This window comes from Sorex fumeus, unplaced genomic scaffold, assembly GCF_029834395.1.
Source record: "Sorex fumeus unplaced genomic scaffold, SorFum_2.1 ptg000051l, whole genome shotgun sequence".
NCBI classification, from domain to species: Eukaryota; Metazoa; Chordata; class Mammalia; order Eulipotyphla; family Soricidae; genus Sorex; species Sorex fumeus.
This window is the reverse complement of record NW_026606108.1, coordinates 38,254,296-38,277,321: the sequence shown is the minus strand read 5'-3', so window position 1 is coordinate 38,277,321 and position 23,026 is coordinate 38,254,296. Positions and strand designations below refer to the sequence as shown.

Here is a 23,026-nt window from a genome sequence, read left to right as displayed (position 1 = left end):
ATGTTTTATATTCTAAAACTTTCAAAGTCACTTTTTTTCCTTTTTATTTCTAACTTTGACCAAAAGGTTAAAAATCCTAGTTAACTTTTCTATACACTTCTAGACAAGCTAGGATTTTTCTCTCTGGCTTATTAAAAATCATCACTCAGTAAATGATTTCTTGAAGGTTTCCTATAGACTAGACCATGTGGTAAGTCCTGGGGGTAAAATAGTGAGCATTTACATTAACAAGCTCAATGATTAAAAAAAAAAGTGAGCTGTAAGTCCTGGTTGTGTTGGAAAAGGAAAAGGTTCTTGGTGTCGTGGGGGCTTTTGGGGGTGGGGGTGGATTTGGTGTGGGGAGAGTATGCCTCTCAGGAAGGGCCTCTGACAAAAAGTCCTGGACAATGGGAATAGCTCCTGGTAGGATGGACCCTGTTTTTCTCGTGCATGGGAAAAGTCTGCTATTGCCCCAGCATAGGAAAGGGGGGACTAGACCTGAGGACTCAAGAGGTGGGTGTGTAGGGGCTGGTACAAAAGGATCAGGGACAACGTGAGGATTTTCATCTTCAAAGAATAGTAAGAAACCAATGAAGGTTTGAAGCAGGAGGACGGCAGTTAGGTGTGTGTTAAAATGAGTCCTTCAATTGGGTTGGAAAGTAAGCATAGCTGGGAGGCCAGTTGGAAGACTGGCAAATGCTCAAGGATGAGCTGGTGTAGGTCCGGACAGGAATAGTGATGTGGAGGACAGGAGAAGTGTCTGAATCTAGGAACAATCACCGGGGTGGGTTTTATTTTTTTTGGGGGGGGGTTAATTTTGGGTCACACCCAGTGCTGCTCAGGGGTTACTCCTAGTTTTGTACTCAGGAATTACTACTGGGGGTGCTTGCGGGACCATCTGGGGTGCTAGGGAGCAAACCTGGATTGGCCACATGCAAGGTAAGCACACTACCTGCTGTGCTATTGCTCTGGTCTCACAATCATCAGGTTTTACAGATAGATTGGTTCTGGGACTGGTATAGTGTTAGGAATATCCAGGATGCCCTGTTTGCAGTCAGTGAGATCTCTGTTGTTATATCAATTTTAGATCTCTCTAGATAAACTAGCCTCATCCTCTAAAAGGGTCAGAGATGAAATTCATACTAAAGAATTTATCCCTTACCCCATCATTATTGGCACAGGAAAACCAGTATTCTGTTATCACAAGTATTTTATCTCATCTCCTCTGAGGACCAAAACAGCCTTCTGCTGTTTTCCTATCCCAGTCTGGCTGTCCCCCCAGCAGCCCAGCAGCCCTGCCAGTTCTGTGGCCTTTCTGCTCCTCACTCCCTGAATGGAGCTTGTCAACTTCCCAGGTCTGAACCTGGGCCAGCAGGGATTCCTGTTTTCCCCAGTCTGGGTTTTGCTTTTCACTTTATTTAATCCCAAAATTAATCTGCTCAGGAACCTCCTTCCAAAGGTTTCCCCATTCTACTCTCTCTCTCTCTCTCTCTCTCTTTCTCTCTCTCTCTCTCTCTATATATATATATTATTCCCCTTTTCACAATTGGGATAGGTTTGAGGTTAGAAAGTGTGTCTATTATATGCCTAAATCAGTATACGTTTATGTACACTCATGTATTTAAGCACCTTGCTAAACTGGTATAAGAAAGCGGCCTTGCCTGGCACTGTGCTTCCCCGGCTGCTTGGGTCTCTGGTGGAATGCGCAGTTGTTGTTGGAACTTGGAGTTCACTGTGGTCCTGCTGGAACTGAGAGCTTTGTAATTAATTTTTTTTTTTTGGTTTTGCTTTGTTTTTTGGATTACACTTAGTAATGTTCAGCGGTTACTCTGGCTCTGCACTTAGAAATTATTCTTTGCAGTGCTTGGGGGACTGTATAGAATGCTGGGGATTGGATTGGGGGTGGCCACGTGGAAAGCAAATGCCTCCCCTGCTATACTGTCACTCGGCCCCCTCCCTAATCACCCATTTTTATTCCAAGTTTACTAATTATTCTCCTGTCCATAGACTTCCCTCAAAGGCGTTTTTTTTTTTTTTCAGATTGGCACTTTTTTTTGGATTCTTTAGATTTAGCATCAACAAGGTGAGGCATCCCCTGGCAGAAGAAAGCGAGTCAGAGTTCAGGTGTCAGAGCTGCATCTCTGCTTCTCCGTTTCCAGTTTGCTGAGGAGCCCCATCTGAAACTCTCAGTCCTGTGACCATTAACATTTCTCTTTGTATTCCTAGAGCCTCCCACAGTGGCCGGGTACCAATGTGACTGGGTAAATACTAGTGCATGTCTGAATAAATGAGTGTCACATTCCATTTGTGGCATTTGGTCTTGCACACTTGCTTTGTAACTGTCCTTGGGTAGTTGTACAAAGTGTGTAGATAACCCATCCATTCACAACTCTTGTTTTACTGGTTAGTGGATCAGCTTTTCTGAGATAGATAGGGGAGTAGGTTTTAGTTACTCTCGGATTTAATCCATGCAACTATGGTTTGCTGCCTTCTCATTCTTCCATTTTCCTTCTTTTCCCTTCTTATAAACATTAAACAACATGGATTTTAGGTGGTAATCTCTGGCCTAGTGGCTAAGGAAATATGGAGAAGAAACATCCCTGTACTTGGGGATGAGAGAGACTCCTAGGAGCCTGCCTTAAATAGATGAGGGGGGGTTCGGTGGAATGGGAGGAATGCTGGCATGGGAGGTTGTCTGCAGTTTGGTGGGACTTCAGGGAGAGCCAGGAAGGTATCATAGAGGAGGAACTAGTGTAAACATGCCCTGAAGCGTGAGTAGGTCCTCATCATTTACCTATACATTCTAAAGAGGTCTCTGACAGCTTAGTTGTAAAGAAAGCACAATAGTTTCTGGGGGCCTTTGATTCCTAGGTTGAAGTGCAGATAGCCTTGCTCACCTTCCCTTCTTTAGTTCCATGCAGATTAGCAGTCAGAGTGGTTTGTGTATTAGGGAGATGGGCTTAGGTACCCAGACAGCAGTGTCTTGTCTTCATGAAATACAGAGTTCTCCTGGCTTGTTAGCCTGTTACTTAGCACCTCAGGGTAGATGGCCCTTATATTCCCTGAACCTTCTCTCTTCTTGACTTTTAGGTCAGGCCGTTCCTGCAGGGTGCCATGTGCGAATGAATCTCCAGACTGGGGCAAGAGAAGCAAAGCTTCAAGATGAGGACACACCCCAAAGTAATTTGAAAGTGTCAAGAAAAAGCAAAAGGTACAGTGTCGACCCTAGGGACTGGGAAGTCATGCAACAGCATTGATTATTTAAAAGAAAAAACAAAAAACTAAAGTAGTGACAGTGCAGTGTTCCTTACCCAAATTCGTGTGACTTAAAAAACAAAACTAAAATGCAATAGCCTAGAATTTGTGATAAATCTGTCAGGGTTTTATGGGAGTTTGCTTCTATATTCTTTGGAAAGAAATAGTTTTCAAAGCAAATTATACTTTAAAAAAGGCTGCAGGGGGAATGCTTAACCTGCTTTAAAAAGGAAGCTGTTTTTCCCAGTACTTTAAGAGCACCCATTTGAATCCCAACAATTAATGCACTGATTACAGATGAGTCATCTATTCATTAAAACAGGCCTGTTAGGCCTTCTGCTTTGCAGTAATACTTCCTTGGTGAACAATAAAATTGCATTTTAAAGTCTTTAATTCAGACTAAGTTTTCCTCTTGTTAGTCCATATTAAAGCAGGCTTTCTTAGAATATAAAAGTTCTCCACTGTAGAGGTTGCCTTATTTTTTAATAACCAGTTTAGATGATTTGATTTGGATAATTCATTGTCTCTAATTTTCTGTTCTTTGCCATGAATTACCAAGGTTTTTTTTTGCTGGCTCTTTCCTATATGAGGTAGGAGGAGGTTTGGACATGGGGTTGCAGCAGCTGCTGGAATTGTGCATTTTGAAAGGGCAATGTGGATATCAGCCATGCACCTCCAAACTATCACTATCTCCCCCATCACTTTCTATAGGACCCTTCTTGTCTATACCCTTTACCCCTTGTTAATCTTAGTTCTGCAATCAGAGTCTAAGGACTTGTGTTCTTTGGTTTTTTCCTTACTTTGTTTCTTTATATACCAGTGGTGAGTGAGTTCACTTGTCTTTCACATTTGAACTTACTTTGCTTGACTTTTTAAAGAACTTTTTTGGGGAGGGGTGTGTTTGAGCATCACACCCAGCTATGCTCAGGGCTTACTTCTGGCTCTGTGCTCAGGAATCACTCCTGGCAGTGTTTTGGGGCACCTATATGAGGTGCCAGTGATTGAATTGAGGCAAGCACCTTACTTGCTGAACAATCTCTTCCGCTACTTGACTTGACAATATCTAGTTCCATTTCTGAGATAGTAAAATGCTACTTCCTCTTTTCTCACAGCTGAGTACTTTTTCCATTGTATGGAGTATCCACACCTCCTTTCTCTGCTCATCTGTTGTTGGGAATTTAGGTTGTTTCCAGATCTTGGCTTATTGTAAATAGCGCCGCAGGGAACATAAGTATGCATATATCTTTATGTATTAGTGTTTTTGTGTTCTTGAGATAGATACCTTGGAGTGAAATTGCTGGATCATATGGTAGTTTTATTTTTATTTTTTTATTTTTTGAGAAATCTCTGTACTGTTTTCCATCGAAAGTGAATCAGTTTACGTTCCCACAAGAATAATGAGGGTTCCTTTTCCACAACATCCCTACCAGCACTTCTTTTTTATTTTTCTTTTGGTTTTTGCCTCATACCTGTAGTGCTTGGATGCTCTTGCTGGCTCAGTGCTTGGGCAAACATGAACTGCCACGATTTGAACCCAGGGCCTTCTACATGCAAGCAAGCACCCTGTCATTAAGCCAAATCCCAACCCAACTTGTTCTGCTTCTTTGATAGATGCCATTTTCACTAGAGTGAGAAAGTTTGCATTTCCTTGATGATGAGCATATTTCAAATGTGACTACTGGCAATCTGTTGTGTCTTTTATGGACAAGTGTCTGTTAAGTCCTCTCCCCATATATTGATGGGAAAAAATTGTCCCTTTTTTTGTTTTTTGGGTCACACCCAGCAATGCTCAGGGGTTACTCCTGGCTCTTTACTCAGGAATTACTCCTGGCAGTGCTGGGGGACCATTTGGGATGCCAGGGATCGAACCTGGGCTGGCCACATGCAAGGAAAATGCCCTACCCGCTGTGCTATCACTCTGGCCTGAAAAAAAAATTTTTTTTGGTCATATATATGGTATGAATATCTTATTTTAGCAATAGTGTTTTAGTTATTATTTTGGGGCCACACCTGGAGGTGCTCAGGTCTTAGTTCTGGCTGAGCTCATGGGTCACTCCTGTTGGGACTTGGGGGACCATGTGGGATGTTGGGGATTGAACTGGGTTGCCTGCATGCAAGGCAAGCTTTAACTGCTGAACTGTCTCTTCTTCCCTGTATTTTTTCCCCAGGTGCATAAACATTTTAGTTTGATGGAGTCTCATTTGTTTATTTTTACTTTTATTTTTCCTTGCCAATGGAGTAGAATCGCTGAGGACACAACTAAATCAATTATCATGGATTGTTTTGCCTGTTTTATTCAATGTATTTTACAGATTTTGTTCTAACATCTAAGTCTTTAATCCATTTTGAATTAATGATGTGTATGATGTGAGATTGTGGTCCTGTTTTATTCTTTAGTATGTTTTCATTCTTTAACATATGTTGAAGAGACTTTCCTATCTCCACTTTATGTTCTTTGACCATGAAGAGTCTAACACAAAAACTAGCAAAATGGGTTTTTAAAAAAGCATCAGTGAAGGGTGGGTCTTTTTACAGACCCAGTGATGCTCGGAGACTACTTCCAGTTCTACTTAGGGATTGCTTCTGGTGGAGTTTGACAACCATGTCATGCCAGGGATGAAGCATTGGGCTCCTAAAGTTCAAGCTTCCACTCCAGACAACTGATCTCTCTAGTCCTATTTTTTTGTTTTTTTGTTGTTTTGGGGCTACGCTTGGTGTTGTTCTGGGCTTATTCCTGAATCTGTGCTGAGGGATCATGCTTGGGGGAACCATATGAGGTTCTGGGGATCAAACCCAGGTCAGTTGCATGCAAGGCAAGTGCTCTACCCACTATACTATTGGTCTTAGCCTCTGACACTATTTTTGACATTTTTTTATCCAGTTGTTAAAAAACAATGTTTCATGACTCATAAAAATAGCACTGCACTGGACCCAAAAAGCCAGCCACTGCCGGGACCCCGGCCTGGGGCAACTGCCTCCACTTCTGCAGTAAGCACCAGCCCAACTAGTCACTGCCCCTTCTCAACAGGTCTGTTCCCGCTTGGCGTGCCCCCCCCCCCAACATCGGCCGCAGTTACATTTCCCACTCCCACCACTCTTGAACTTTCATCCCAGCCTTTATCACCTAATTCTGTGGAAAAATTCCTGGCCACCTCAACTACAACAATTATCCACTGGCCTACTCCAATTTTAACAAAAGACCAGTATGCAAGAAGCTGTACAAGCCCAATATTAAAAGAGTGCCTCCCTCAAAGCTTCACCAGATGCCCATCATAAGCCAAAGAATAATGCCTGAGAGGAAGGTTAGACTCTAGAAAGGGAGAAGGGTGACCACCATTGACCGACTTATCCAGAATCCTTTCCCACAATAAGAGGGAACAGTGCTAGTGAATTCCAGGATTTGACCACTAGACAACCAAAACAAAATGAAGAAATAGCGCAAATCTCCACTATAAGGAGAGGACGAAGAAAAGAGTCTCAAATCCTCAACCAGGGTTATCCACAAATATGCTCTCTCTGATAAAGAATTTTGAGATGAAATGCAGAGGATGGTCAAGGAACTACTCAAAGAATCAATGGAGGAGACATCCAGAAAACTAAAGGAAGAAATGAAAGAAACAATAGAATGGATAGTCAAGAAAATACAGGAAGAAATGAGAGCAGAAATAAAAAAGCTACAAAAAGAAGTGTCACAAATAAAGGATTCGTTAGACAAAATTAAAAACTCAGTAGGTGCCCTCAGCAGTAGGATGAATACAACTGAAGACAGGATCAGTGAGCTTGAAGATGAGCAATAGTCGCATAGGGAACAACGAACAATGGGAAAAGACCTCAAAATATCTCTAAGGAGAATCAGAGACCTAGGGGATGATGCCAAGAGGAACAACATTAGAATCATTGGAGTGCCAGAAGGACAGGGAGGCAACCCCAATGAAAAAGCCACAGTCAAAGAAATCATTGCTGAAAAGTTCCCAGAGTTAAAGAATGTAGACATCCAGATCCAAGGAGCCAGAAGAGTGCCAGCTAAAAGAGACCCGAATTAAAACACTCCAAGGCAAATCATAGTCAGAATGATAGATGCTGTGGACAGAGATACAATTCTGTAAGCAGCAAGGTCAAAGAAGGAAATCACATACAAAGGAGCACCCCTTAGATTTACAGCAGACCTATCAGAGGAAACCCTCCAAGCCTGAAGACAGTGGTGGGATATAGTGAAAAAACTCAATGAAATGAATGCCTCACCAAGAATACTTTATCTAGGTAAACTCTCACTCAAACTCAATGGAACTGTACACCAATTTGTAGATAAACAACAGCTCAGGAACTTCATAGACGCAAAACCAAATCTAAAAGAAGGATTAAAGGGGCCTCTGTAAAGATAAGAAGGAAAACATTTATTAATACAAACAACCCCTACAGAAAGATGGCACAAAACCCCATGACAGTAATCTCTCTCAATGTCAATAGTCTAAATGCACCAATCAAGAGACACAGTGTGACAAAATAGATCCAGAAACTGAAGCCAACATTCTGCTGTCTACAAGAAACACATCTGAACAATCAGAGAAAACACAGACTCAAAGTTAAAGGATGGAAAACAATTCTGCAAGCAAACAGCTCCATCAAAAAAGCTGGGGTGGCCATATTAGTATCCAACAACATAAATTTCAGGTTGAAAAAGATTAGAAGGAACAGCGAAGGCCATTTTCTATTTATCAAGGGATATGTACAACAATACGCACAATTATTCCTATAATCTCCCAAGATTGAACCAGGAAGATTTGGGATACCTGAATAGACCCATTCATATCAAGGAAATTGAAGTGGTAATCAAAAGTCTTCCCAAAAACAAAAGCCCAGGCCCAGATGGATTCACTAGTGAATTCTTCCAAACATTTAAAGAAGACCTTTTGCCAGTTCTCCTCAAGCTTTTCCAGGAAATTGAAAAAACAGGAACTCTCTCAAACATCTTCTATGAGGCACATATCTCTCTAGTACCAAAAGCAAACAAAGACACCATTAACAAAGAAAACTATAGGCCAATATCCCTGATGAACATGGATGCAAAGATCCTCAACAAAATATTAGCAAATAGAATCCAACAATTCATCAAAAAGATCATACACCATGACTAAGTGGGATTCATCCCAGGGATGCAAGGATGGTTTAACATTCGGAAATCAACATAATCCATCATATCATGAAAAGTAAAGATAAAAACCATATAATCATATCAATAGATGCACAAAAGCTTTTGACAAGATACAGCACCCATTTATGATGAAGACTCTCACCAAAATGGGTTTTGAAGGAACTTTCCTCAAAATAGTCAAAGCCATATACGACAAACCCATGGCAAGCATTATCCTCAATGGGGAAAAACTAAGGGCCTTTCCTCTAAGATCAGGGACAAGAAAAGAATGCCTACTCTCACCACTTCTGTTTAATATAGTACTGGAAGTACTTGCAGTTGTGATTAGGCAAGAAAAAGACATTAAAGGCATCCAGATAGGAAAGGAAGAAATCAAGCTCTCACTATTCGCAGATGATATGATACTATGGGGCTGGAGTGATAGCACAGTGGTAGACCGTTTGCCTTGTGCGAAGCCGGCCGGCTGAGCCGGGTTCGATTCCTCTGCCCCTCTCGGAGAGCCCGGCAGGTTTGATTCCTCCACCTCTCTCAGAGAGCCCAGCAAGCTACTGAGAGTATCTTGCCTGCATATAATCAATATGCGAAACACAGTAACAAGAAGTCTCAAAATGGAGATGTTACTGGGCCTGCTCGAGCAAATCGATGAACAACGGGAGGAAGGTGCTGGTGATACTAGATCTCGAGAATCGTAAATCCTCTACCAAGAAACTCCTAGAAACAATAGACTTGTACAGTAAAGTCGCAGGCTATAAAATCAATGCCCCCAAATCCCTGTCTTTCCTATATGCAAATAATGAGAGAGAGAAAAGTGACATGAAAAAAAATCCCGTTCACAATTGTGCCCCAGAAAATCAAATACCTCGGAATCAGTCTAACTAAAGAGGTAAAGGACCTCTACAATGAGAAATACAAAATGCTACTCCATGAAATAAAAGAGGACAAGAGGAAATGGAAATGTATCTCCTGCTCAAGGATAGGAAGAATTAACATCGTCAAAATGGCAATACTCCCGAAAGCATTGTACAGATTCAACATGATCCTTATAAGGATACCCATGAAATTCTTCAAAGAAATAGATCAAGCACTCCTGAAATTTATATGGAACAACAAACGCCCATGAATAGCTAAAGCAATTCTTGGGAAAAAGACGTGGGGAGTCATCACCCTTCCCAACCTCAAACTCTACTACAAAGCGGTAATAATTAAAACAGCATGGTACTGGAACAAAGGCAGGGCCGCAGACCAGTGGAACAGGGTGGAATATCTGTACATACAACCCCAAATGTATAAACATCTAATCTTTGATAAGGGAGCAAGAAATGTGAAGTGGAGCTAGGAAAGCCTCTTTAACAAGTGGTGCTGGCATAACTGGACAACCACATGCAAAAAAATGGGCTTAGACCTCGACTTAACATCATGTAAAAAAGTCAGATCAAAATGGATTAAAGATCTCAACATCAGGCCAAAATCCATAAGGTACATTGAAGACAAGGTTGGCAAAACCCTCCACGATATTGAGGCTAATGGTATCTTCAAAGATGACACTCCACAGACCAACCAAGTAGAAACAGAGATAAACAAATGGGACTATCTTAAGAAGCTTCTGCACCTCAAAAGATACAGTGACCAGAATACAAAGACAATCTACAGAAGGGGAAAGGATATTTACCCAATACTCATCTGATAAGGGGTTGATATCAAGGATATACAAAGCACTGGTTGAACTCTACAAGAAGAAAGCATCTAACCCCATCAAAAAATGGGGTGATGAAATGAACAGAAACTTTTCCAAAGAAGAAATCTGAATGGCTAAAAGACACATGAGAAAATGCTCTACATCACTAATCATCAGGGAGATGCAGATCAAAACAACAATGAGATATCATCTCACACCACAGAGACTGGCCCACATCCAAAAGAACAAAAGCAACCTGTGTTAGCATGGATGTGGTGAGAAAGGGACTCCCCTTCACTGCTGGTGGGAATGCCGACTCGTTCAGCCCTTTTGGAAAACAGTATGGACGATTCTCAAAAAATTAGAAATTGAGCCCCCATTTGACCCAGAACATCACTCCTGGGAATATATCCCACTTAATCACTTAATCACTTAACTTCCCGTTAGTCGTCGATTTGCTCGAGCGGGCGCCAGTAACGTCTCCATTTGTCCCTGTCGCGTGCTAGTGTAGCCCAATGGCATCTGTTCGCTCTGGGACCATGAAGAGCCTCAAACCGATCGTTCATGATCTTCACGAAGAAGTCTGACCATCTGGTAGGTGGGCGGCCACGTGGTCTTTTGACATTCCGTGGAATCCAGTCAGTAACAGCTCTAGTCCAGCGGTCATCTTTAAACCTCATTACGTGACCAGCCCATCTGATTTTTGACACCTTGGCAAATGAGACAGCGTCCCTGATTCTTGATCGTCGACGGATGTTGGAACTCCGGATTTTTTCTCTCATTTGAGTGAACCGTGATATTCCAAGCATAACTCTTTCTATTCTTCTTTGGGAGACCTGAATAGCATTCTCATCCTGTTTGCGTAGGGCCCAGGTCTCTGAGGCATATGTTAATGCAGGAAGAACAGTGGAATCAAAGAGATGTGCCCGGAGCCAGAGGTTCTTCGTCCTCTTAGCTATTTCTTCGACATTCTTGAAGGCGTTCCAAGCCGCTCTCTTCCTCCTGCGCAGCTCGGGTGCCAGGTCATTTGTCATGTTGACTTCTCGACCTAGGTACACATAGCTGTTGCATTCGGAGATGGTCGTTCCCGTTGAGAGCAAATGGGGCATCAGGAACAAGGCTGTTTCTCATAAACATTGTCTTCATAAGATTCAGCTGTAGTCCTACCTTTCCACACTCACGGTCAAAGTCGGCCAGCATTTGTGCCGCTTGGCTGATGTTTGGTGTTATTAAAACAATGTCATCAGCTAAGCGGAGGTGGTGTAATTGCCGACCATCTATCTTCACTCCCATTCCTTCCCATTCCAGTCGTCGCATGATGTTCTCGAGGGTGGCACTGAAGAGTTTCGGTGAAATGGTATCACCCTGCCGAACGCCACTCCTGACATCAACGATCACTTCTTTGTAGAATGGTGAGATCCTGGTAGTGAATCTGCAATACAGCTCACGGAGGATCTTGATGTATTGGGCTTGAATGCCCTGATTGGATAGGGCTTCAATGACTGCTTCTGTCTCAACAGAATCAAAGACCTTCTTTAAATCAATGAACGTTAAACAGAGCGGCATCTTGAACTCCTGAGAAATCTCAATGAGTTTGGTTATTGTGTGGATATGTCGATGGTGCTGAATCCTTTGCGGAACCTGGCTTGCTCGCATGGTTGTCCTTCATCTAGTGTTCTGCCAATCCTCTTTAGGATGACTCGAGTGAACAACTTGTAGATGACAGACAATAGGCAGATCGGGCGATAGTTGCCAATGTCATGGATGTCTCCCTTCTTGAACAGTAGTACGGTCCTGCTGGTTTTCCACTGGGATGGAACCTTGCATTCAGACAGGTAGCGAGTGAAGAGCCGAGCCAGTGTATTGATGAGTACTGATGGCAGGTTCTTCAGGTGTTCAGGTCTGACCTTGTCTGGGCCGGGTGCTGTTTGTTTCTTTACCGACGAAATGGCGTGCCAGATTTCGGAAGGGAGAACGTTGGGAACGACATATCCATCCTGTGGAATTTGGTATGTCGGCAAGTGGACATGGCTATCGAAGAGATTTGAGTAGAAGTCATGGATAATCTTCTCCATTGCCGTTCTGGAGGATGTGATGGATCCATTAGGACGTCGGAGGGCAGTCATCTTGGTCTTGTAGTTGGCGAAGGACAGGCGGGCGTAATGAATACTTTTCCCAGCTTCTACCGCATCTACCAGTACTTCTGCTCTTCTCTCTTTGAGGTCTTCCTTGATCGCATCTCTGCACTGCTTTGCGAGCTCGTATGTTAGCTTGCAGTTGCCTGAGGCATGCGCCAAACCACGCTGGTGAATTAGCTCAAGAGTTTTCGAAGACAGGCGTTTTTTTGTGGCTATCTCTCTCTTGGCATTCCTCGCACATTCGTGGAGGTGCTGAACCAGTCGATTGTATTCCTCGTCACTGTTGTCAACAATGGCATCTTCCCATGTTGCCGCAATAGTGCCAAAGAGTTCCCAGTTGGTGATCGTTCTGGGAGTTCTCTTTTTGAACTTTGCAGCCCTTTCTCCCCGCTCTGTGAAGTAGAATTTTGCATGAAGGAGACGGTGGGGATATATTCCACCTACAGGGAATATATCCCAGAGAGGCAAAAAGTATAGTCAAAATGTCATATGCACTTCTCTGTTCATTGCTGCACTATTCATAATAGCCAAAATCTGGGAAAAAAACTGGGTGCCCGGAACAGATGACTGGTTAAAGAAACTTTGGTACATCTACACAATGGAGTACTATGCAGCTGTTAGAAAAGATGAAGTCATGAAATTTATATACAAGTGATACTTCATAGAAAGTATCATGCTAAGTGAAATGAGTCAGAAAGAGAGGGACAGACATAGAAAGATTGCATTCATCTGGGGAATATAAAGTAACAAAATAGAAGACTAACACCCAAGAATAGCCGAGATAAGTACCAGGCGGTTTACTCCATGGCTTGGAGGCCAACCACACATACTGGGGGAAAAGACAGCTCTGATAGAGAAGGGAGCACCAAATAAAGGGTGTTGGGAGGATCCTCCCAGGATGGGAGATGCATGCTAAAAATAGACTATAGACTGAACATGATTGCCACTTAATGCCTCTTTTGCAAACTACAGCACCCCAAAGGAGAGAGAAAAAAAAAAGGGAATGCCCTGACACAGGGGTGGGGTGGGATGGAGGGGTGGAGAGTGTGGAAGGGATACTGGGAGCACTGGAGGTGGAGAATGGGCACTGGTGGAGGGATGGGTACACAATCACTGTATAACTGAAACCCAAGCACAAAAAATTGTAAGTCTACAATGGAGTACTATGTAGCTGTTAGAAAAGATGAAGTCATGAATTTTACATACAAGTGGTACCACATGGAAAGTATCATGCTAAGCGAAATGAGTCAGAAAGAGAGGGATAGACATAAAAAGATTGCATTCATCTGGGGGACATAAAGTAACAAAATGGGAGATTAATACCCAAGAATAGCCGAGATCAGTACCAGGAGGCTTACTCCATGGCTTAGAGGCCAGCCGGGCACTCTAGGGATACTGGGATCCATGGTGGTGGAAAATGGGCACTGGTGGAGGGATGGGTACTTGATCATTGTATAATCGAAACCCAAGCACAAAAATTTGTAAATCTACAACTGTACCTCATGGTGTTCACTAATAAAAATTTAAAAAAAAATTGTAAGTCTACAACTGTACCATATGTTGTTTCAGTAATAAAAATAATTTAAAAAAATAGGGAAGAAAATAGAAATAGCACTGCACTGTAACAATATCCTCCCATTGTTTATCAGTTTGCTCGAGCAGACCCAGTAACATCTCCATTGTGAGACTTGTTGTTACTGTGTTTGGCATATAGAATATGTTACGAGTAGCTTGCCAGGCTTTGCCTTGCAGGCGGGATACTCTTGGTGGCTTTCCGGGCTCTCCAAGAGGGGTGGAGGAATCAAACCTGAGTCCACTTGGTCAGCCACATGCAAGGCAAACACCCTACCCTCTGTGCTATTGCTCCAGTCCCTCATGAAAATAAGTTTCTAGAAATTTATATTTTGGTGTTTATAACTAGTCCTGCCCAGGGTATAGCCATGCTTCTTCCTATATGCGCTGTTTAGGGCTACCGCCTTATTGCAGTAGTAGAACTGAATGGTCAGGACTCCCATCATTTTTTCTTTTTTTTTCTTTGTTTTTATGACAGAAATCAAACTCAGGGCTCCCCCATGCTAGGGAAGTATTCTACCACTGAGCTGCACCCTGGTGAAAAGCCTGAGGTTAATTTAATTGTTGGAGATAATTTGTTGTTCCTGCTCTTACATGTGCAAGCATAGGAAACCATCGTGGATTGAGTGGTGTTGGTGTTACTGAGTCCTTTTATTTTTATTATTATTTTCATAATATTTGGCAGTGAGATGAGTTACAAATAGACTGTACAGACCCATTTCTCACCTGAGTTTTATTTTTTGACATATGTGACAAAATGTCACTCAGCCTGTCCCTTTGCACTTTAGTCACTCAAAACTCCCAGAAGTAGCCTTGAGGCAGTTTTCAGTGCTGGACAGTTCAACCACATATTGTTGTAGTGGAGTTTTTTTTTCTTCTTAGTCACCCCAAATGATAAGGATCTTAAACTCCCCAAATCTACCCAGGTATTCATGGAATGGCTCAATTTATTGGATGATGATTTTATCCAACCGTCTAAAAAGAATCAAATCTTACTCTTTTTCTCATCAATTTATTGATCCTTAAAACTTAAAAAAAATTTTAATTTAATCACTATGAGATACACACTTACAAAGTTGTTCATGATTGGTTTTCAGTCATATAATGTTTCAACATCCATCCCTTCCCTTGTAGGCACTGTGGTTTGCTATAACTCTTACAAATAGGTTATGGTGTATCTCACTTTACCTCCTTTCAGCAACTTGGTTCTTGTCCAGAGTGATCATTTCCAGTTACCATTGTCATATTGGTCCTTTTGATCCCTTCTCTGTCATAACTGCCCTTCCTCACAACTTGTGGCGAGCTTTCTACCATGGTCAGTTCTCATTCTTATAGCCCCCGCCAATCTCCCTCCATCCTCAGCACACGCATATATGCACGTTGGCTGTCTCAGAGTATTTTAGGAAGTTCTTTTCTTTCATCTTAGGGAAATCTGTGTTTTTACTTTGTCTAAGAATATTGAAGTAGGAACTTTGTTAATTTGGGATTGGTTTTGGTTTTTATTTATTTTTAGTTTTTGGTTTTGGTGCCATACCTGGCTATGCTCAGGGCTTACTCCTTGCTCTGTGCTCAGTGATCAATCACTCCTGGCACCATGTGCAGTTCTGGGGATTGAATCAGAATTGGCTAGTGCTTAAACCCCTCTCTGGCCCTATTGGTTGGTTTTTAATAGTTAATAAGAAATTATCTCTCCACCACCTGGTGGTGGATCATCAGTCCAAGCACTTTGCTCAGATCCTTGGAGAGTAGATAGCAGAGTCCTTTCTGGATCTGTGGCAGACCCAACACCAGAAATATTTGTCCCTTTTCTTGCCTCTCTACTACTTTGGGGGTGTTTCTGAGGGTTCTGTGCAGGAAAACCCCCTTAGGATATGTCCTTTCTTCTTAGCATACATGGCCACAGAAAACTTGTATGAAAAGAGACTCCAGGACAGAGATGGGGTGGTAAGGGGTTACGGGCTGTGAGTTCACTGGGTCGCCGCAGCCTTTGGTGGTGACGTCCTCCTCCTGGGTAGACTTCATCCTGTCATTTCTGATAGAGAAAGATGGAGATGGTCCATTAAGCCCCATCCTGGCAAGCTCCCTGCTAGTCCTGCTGATGCGTCAGTGGCTGCTCTCCTACCTCCAGCTCTGCAACACCCATGGGCTCTAAAGCCTGTCCCCAAGCCCCTGATCTGGCTCGCCTGGGACAGCCTGACTTCAGTCAATAGTTGGTTCTCAACAGCAGGTTTTTCTCTTTGTTTCCATGTTAGGACTTGTCATCACCATTGATTTTAGTCTGTATCCATGTCAACCTTGCTATAATACATCTTTCTCTTTAGTTCTGGAACAACCAGCTGCTGCTGCTCTTGTTGCTTCTTCTCCCATCCATTCCTACCCTCCTTGGCTCCCATCCCCATCCTCCTCCCATCTGTCCTTTGGGCTGTCCTTTCTTCTTTCTTCTTTGAGTTGGGAAATGAACCCAGGGCTGCATATATCCAAGGCTCATTCTCTACCACTGCAACACATCCCTGGCAATGATCACCTTCTTTGAATAATCCTGTATTTGCAAGGATGAAACATAGACTTGGTTCAAGTTGTTCCATCTTGCATTGAGCCTTTATTTTTGTATTTTATTTTTTATTTTTTGGCCATACCCATCATGCTGCCTGAGAGGAACGGAGGAATAGAAATCAGGTTGGCCACATGCAAGGCAAATGCCCTACCCACTGTGCTATCGCTCCAGCCCATGGCGTATTCAATATGCCAAAAACAATAACAACAACAAGTCTCACAATGGATACGTTACTGGTGCCTGCTTGAGCAAATCGATGAACAACTGGAGGACAGTGCTTCAGTGCTACCCATCATGTTGGTTTATTCTTGGCTTTGTGATCAAGGATCACTCCTGGTGGGTCTCAGGAGTTATGAGATGCCAGGGATAGATCCTCAGTCAGCTGTGTACAAGGAAAGTGCCCTACTTACTATACTCTCTTTCTGGCCCCTTGCATTGAGTCTTTACCATTGTATAATATGATATAGTGGTTGAGAGGATAGACCAAGAATAAGGCCATTTATCTGTCCCACCCATTCATTTCACAGAAGATCTATGCCGTCCCAGGAGATAGCACTGGGAACATTGTTGTAGACAAAAAAAAAACAAAATGCGAGAGTGGAGCAATAGTAACAGCTGATAGGGCTTTTGCCTTGCATGCCACCAACTCCAGGTTTGATCCTCAGCATCCCATATGATTCCCAAGCCCACTAGGAATGGTCCATGAGCACTACTGGTGTGGCCCCCAAACTACTCCCTCCAATAACCCCAAAATAAAAAACCATAAGATGCTGGCCCTAAGGAGACTAGCAGCATGAAAAACAGGTAAGTGTTCAAGTGATGTCACTAGAAGTACTAGGGTAGAAATCAGGTGGTCAGTTTTGGAGACAATATTACATAAGATGGTTTGGGGAGGCCTCGTTATTTGTATTGAGACCTTGAGAATGGGGAGGGATTTAACTGTGTAAGGGATTTGTTAATAGGTCTAGTTAGGTTTAGAACATTTATAAGATAGGAATCAAGGAGAATCCCTGGGGGTGGGGTGGGGTTTGGGGAAGAACAATCCGTGGCTTCTTCAGTAAAAAGACATTGTCAAATTCAAGAACCAGGGAAGTAATTGGAGTGACTAGATAGTAGGAGAGGGAAGGAGATTAATATGAAGGAGACTGGAGCCATGCTGGGGCCAATGCTGTGACATTCTAAGCGGTATGTTGAGTGTCCTCTACTTAATTAGAATTGCAGTGGCAAACCATTGGAGAATTTGGTTTGAGAGAGTGATTTAATCTAGCGAAATTTAGTAGGATTATTCTAGTTGCTGCTGTATGAAGAATAGATTGAAAGTGGGAGAAAGAAGTAGATCAGAAAAAGGATGTCCTTTCAGAAGATGATGCAGGATACGATGGTGGCTTAGTCTAGGGCACTGTAATGGAGAGTAGATGCCTTGGAGATTTCATTTGTCACATTTACATTAAATTTTTTAATTTAATTTAAATGTTGGTTGTGCCAATGGGGCTTGCTCATGATGTAGATATAGGGGTCAAAGGAAAGTGAAAAGAAAGGATTCAGGATAAAGCCTCTTTGGGGGATTTGCCGCAAATACATATGTTGGTGGTACCATTTATTGAAATAGAAAAGTTTGGCCAAAGGACAGAATTGTGAAGAGAGTAGTGGAGATCTGTTGTAGATGTAGTAAATTTAAGGTACCTATTAAACATCTGAGGTCCATGATATGTCTATTAGTAGTTGAACACGAGTTTGGTTGGTACTCTGTGGCAAAGTTTGGCCTGAAGATGTAAATCTAGGCATCATTTTCTAATTTAAGAGGAATTAGGGACCAGGGAGGTGGCTCAAAAAACTAGATCACATGCTTTGTGTGTGGGTTTAATCCCTAGATCTCCGAGGTCCCTTTGTACTGATGGAAGCAACCCCTGAGCACAGAGCCTAGAGCCTCCGGAGCATTGCTGAGTATGGCCCCAAAATATAAAATGAAATGAAATTAAGTAAGAGCATATAGATAAAAGACTATCAAGGCATTTCAGCATATAGGATTGAGATAGAGATGGGGAGATAGTGTGGTAATGAGAAGTCAGGAAAAAGAAGAGTTTCAGCAGGGAGGATGAAGTACATAAATATTGTTGAGTGTTTGAGGAACATGTTAGTGGAGAGTTCATTGGATCTGGCTACTAATGATTAGTAATTGATGATTAGTTTTAATAGAGTTGTGAGAATAGAACCCGTTTTAGAGCAAATAGCAATGTAAGTAACAGTCGAGAAGGCAAGGCTAGTGAATGAAAACAAGTCTGTTCGTCAAACAGTTGATATAAAACTATCCTGAAGTGGAGCAGGGAAGTGGCTGGATCAATAGTGACCTGGGTTAAGGAGTGTTAGTATGCTGGTGGGATAATCCAATCAAAAGGTAGAAAGCATGATAACAGGAAGTGAGTAGTGGTCTAATTATGGAGTTAAAAACCAGCTGGAAAGGGAGCCAGAAGCAGGTAAAACAACGGCCTTGCACATAGAAGACAAAGATTTAATCCCGAGCAACCCAGATAGTTGCCTGAGCACAGAGTCAGGAGCAAGACCTGAGAACCACTGGGTATGCCCCCTAAACAACACCCCCCCCCCCCGCCAAAAATAAAGTTTGAAAAGGAAGGTAGGGTTTGTACTGAAATTTAATTATAAGAAACAGGGATTTTACCATCCATTGTAATCGAAGGAAAACAGAGATTGAGAATGTGGGGGTAGACTGGTTTATGGAACTGCTGACTGGAAGAAAGGAGTTTTTCATGATAACTTTGTGTTGGTGAACAGTGAATTGAGTGTGCCTATTGAGGGTAGTTATATATTTGTAAGCATCCAGGTGAACCACTGTGTGTGACTGAGTCTGAGAACAGGTGATGATGGATGGCCTAGGGAGTAGCATTTTATAGCCACAAAAAGATGGGATGTGATGGATTAGTTCTGGTCAAATCTTGGATCAGGTCAGAGATAATCTGTTCAACCATGGTCCAGAATAGAGAAGTTTCTGACTTGCTATGATTTGATTCAGGATTTTTAAACTTTATAGTGGTATGAGAGTAATACACATTTAATAGAAAGTGTACTTTGAATTTTGATAGGGCTAGCAATATGGGAATATGATACTCTTGCCTTGCTAGCTTCCAGTCAGCTTGTGATCACAGCTGATATTCCACAGTATGTGTGTGTTGTTGTATGTGTTTTTGTATCCCATCCATGCCTGTTTTTCATTTAGTCTATCATTCAATAAATCACATGAAATATTCACTACCCTATAAAAGGTTCGGTGTTAGATGGCCTTGCTGGCCTGGGTATATCTCTCAAAGGATTAGGCATATACTTTATATGTGAAAAGACCAGATCCTGGACCTGGCATGGTCTGGGTCCCTTGTGTGGCTTCAAAACAAACAAATAAACAAACAAACAAAAAATAGTCTCTCTAGGGCCAGAGAGGTAATACAGTGGGCAGAGCACTAGCGTTGCATGCTGCTGACCTGGGTTCAAGCTCTGCCACCACATGTGGTCTCAACCCCTCACCCCCACCCATCCAAGCCTACCAGGAGTGATCCCTGAGCTCAGAGCCAGGAGTAAGATCTGAGCACCACCAGGTTTGGCCCAAAAACATCCCCCCCCCGCCCAAATAGGCTTGCTAATATAAATTTTCTGAACACATTTAAGATAACTAGACTACGTTTAAGTTACTGTGTTTTAGGTTAAGGGCATTAAATGCTTTTGACTTGCATTTTAAACAGTTAGGGCTGGAGCGATAGCACAGCGGGTAGGGCGTTTGCCTCACAAGCGGCCAACATGGCCGACCCAAGTTCGATTCCTCCGCCCCTCTCGGAGAGCCCGGCAAGCTACCGAGAGTATTCGATATGCCAGACACAGTAACAACAAAGTCTCCAATGGAGACGTTACTGGGCCCGCTCGAGCAAATCGACGATCAACGGGAGGGCCTTTACCTTTAAACAGTTGAATCACTGTGAGATACACAGTCGCAAAGTTGTTCATGATTGGGTTTCAGTTATACAATGTTCCAACACCCAACCCTTCACCAGTGTACCTTTCCCAGCACCAGTGCCCCCAGGTTCCTTCCCATCACCCTGAACCCCACCCCCAGCTTGCTGCCTCTATAGCAGGCACTTTCTCTCTCTCTCTCTCTCTCTCTCTCTCTGTCTCTCTCTCTCCTTTTAGGCATTGTGTTTTTCAGTACAGATACTGAAAGGGTATCATGTATATCACTTTACCTTGTGTCAGTACTCACTTCTTGTCCAGAGTGATCATTTTCCACTATCATTGTCATAGTGGTCCCTTCTCTGTCCTAACTGCACTCTCCTACCGCTCATCCTCCACTTGAGCAAGCTTCCTGCCATGGACCAGTCCTCCTGGCCCTTGTTTTTGCTGTCATTGCGTATTAGTTTATACTGTTTTTATATCCTGCAAATGTATGCAATCATTCAGTCATTCTATGTTTGTTCCTCTCCCTCTGATTCATTTCATTCAGCATGATACTCTCCATGTCTATCTATGTATAAGTAAATTTTATGACTGCATTTTTCCTGGCAGTTGAGTAGTATTCCATTGTGTAGATTCACCATAGTTTCTTTATCTAGTCGTCTGTTCTCGAGCACTTGCATTGTTTCCAGATTCTGGCTATTGTGAATAGTATTGTAATGTATGGGGCTGGAGCAATAGCACAGTGGGTAAGACATTTGCCTTGCCTGAGGCCGACATGGCCAACCAGAGTTCGATTTCTCCGCCCCTCTCAGAGAGCCTGACAAGCTACCCATGATGTATTTGATATGCCAAACACAGTAACAAGTCTCACAATGTTACTGGGCCCACTCGAGCAAATCAATGAATAATGGGAGTACAGTGACAATGAGAGTGAGTACAATGAACAAAGGAGTGCAGATGGCATTTTTGCTGTGTGTTTTTGGGTCCCTAGGTATATTCTCAAGAGCAGTTTGTTGGGTCATAGAGAAGCTCAATACTATTATTTTTGTTTTTGAGAAATGCCCATATTGTTTTCCAAAATGGTTGAATCAGTTGGCATTTGCACCGGCAACGAATGAGAGTCTGTTCCTCCCCACATCCCTGCCTGCACTAATTGTTCTTGTTCTTTTTGATGTGTGCCAGTCTCTGTGGTGTGAAATGATATTTCATTATTGTTTGATTTGCATCTCTTTAAGATTGGTGATGTAGAGCATTTTTTGATGTGCCTTTTTGTCATTCTGTTTCTTTGAAGAAGGTTCTGTTCAATTTTTTCTCCCATTTTTGCCATTTTTTAATTTTTATTTTTTTATAAATTTATTTATTGAATCACCGTGAGAGCAGTTACAAAGCTTTTGGATTTAAGTCTCGGTCATACAATGATGAAACACCCCTCCCTTTACCAGTGCATATTTTCCACCACCAAAAACCCCAGTATACCTCCCACCCCACACCCTCCTCCTACCTGCGTGGCAGATGATTTCTACATTACTCTGTCTGCTTTTATTACATTCAATATTTCGACACCAGACCCACCATTATTATTTGGGATTTATCCCAAAACTCAGATCTGCCAAAAAGGCAACATTAGACAATTTGTTTTCTGTTGCTGATTATGAATAGCATATGATGTCTGTGGCCGCACGATTTTGGAATTCTGAAATTTTGATAATTAAATCTGGATGGATTTAATTTTAATTTAAAAGCCACTGGGTTCTGAGATTTGTTTCTGAGTCTCTGGGATTGTGGCCGTTAAGCAGCTTGATCAGCAGGAGCCAGAGAGGCTGTTTGTGGGCGGTAACTCAGGATCTCAGTGGGGTAGGCTTTTCCTCCTAGTTTTGGATGGGAGTTTTTTTTCTTTTAAAGTCTATCAGGGCTTTATATATATTTGATATTAACCCCTATCGTATGGGATTTGCACTATTTTCAACTTAAGACAGGCATGTAGCCCCCTCCTCAGTGTGGAAGAGATGTTCTTTTTATTTTTTAATTTTTATTAGTGAGACACCATGAGGTACAGTTGTAGACTTACAAATTTTGTGCTTGAGTTTCAATTATACAATGATCAAATACCCATCTCTCTTAGGGAATGGGGCAAGGCAGAGGCGTCCTCAAGCAGCTGGCAGTGAATTATGCTCTGTGGAGAGAGAGTCTCTCCTAATTTTTGGATTGTGGTAATGATTTGAATGAGGCATTGCTTTTAAGGGATTATACCTCAGTGCCCAACACATGGTAAAGTGCTCAATAAATAGGAGTGGTTAGCTATTCTTAATTTAGTTTAGAGGACTAAGGTTTAAAGAATACAGGTTTTTCTTAGGGCTCTAGTGTCATTAGGATGACTCAAGGATGGAATGAGCAAAACTGGAGAGCCTGTTCTTCCAGGAGGCCTGCTGGGATCTTGAGTTATGGGACAGATGTGCTCATCCCTGCTGGGGCTCAGTGGTGCTGTAGCCCCTTCTTCTTCTTCTGTATATCTTCTATAATGTACCAGCTGGAAAGTCTTGTCAGGCAAGTCCATGCTCCATGATTCCTTTTGTCCTTTATAACTCTTATTTTATTTCACTGACCCCAGCCCTCCCCCGTGAATGCCTTCTTTGCAGTCCAGATGAATGGCTGTGGCTTTGATCAGTTCTGGAGGGAGACTGATTGTGAGGTACCTCTTTAGTCTTGACCAGGTTCACAGGATATTATGTTCCTCCCTTTCCTGGAAG

The 23,026-nt window shown here is 42.5% G+C and overlaps 1 protein-coding gene across 7 annotated transcripts in view; it reads left to right on the top strand.

Moving 5' to 3' along the window:
• Positions 1-23,026, top strand: part of SIL1 (SIL1 nucleotide exchange factor) — a 372,411-nt gene that overhangs the window by 250,537 nt on the left and 98,848 nt on the right. For all 7 annotated transcript variants that reach the window (XM_056124475.1, XM_056124477.1, XM_056124476.1 and 4 more), the window contains one exon: positions 3,070-3,190. In XM_056124475.1, coding sequence (XP_055980450.1) covers positions 3,070-3,190 — 121 coding nt within the window. The remainder of the gene's footprint in view (positions 1-3,069; positions 3,191-23,026) is intronic.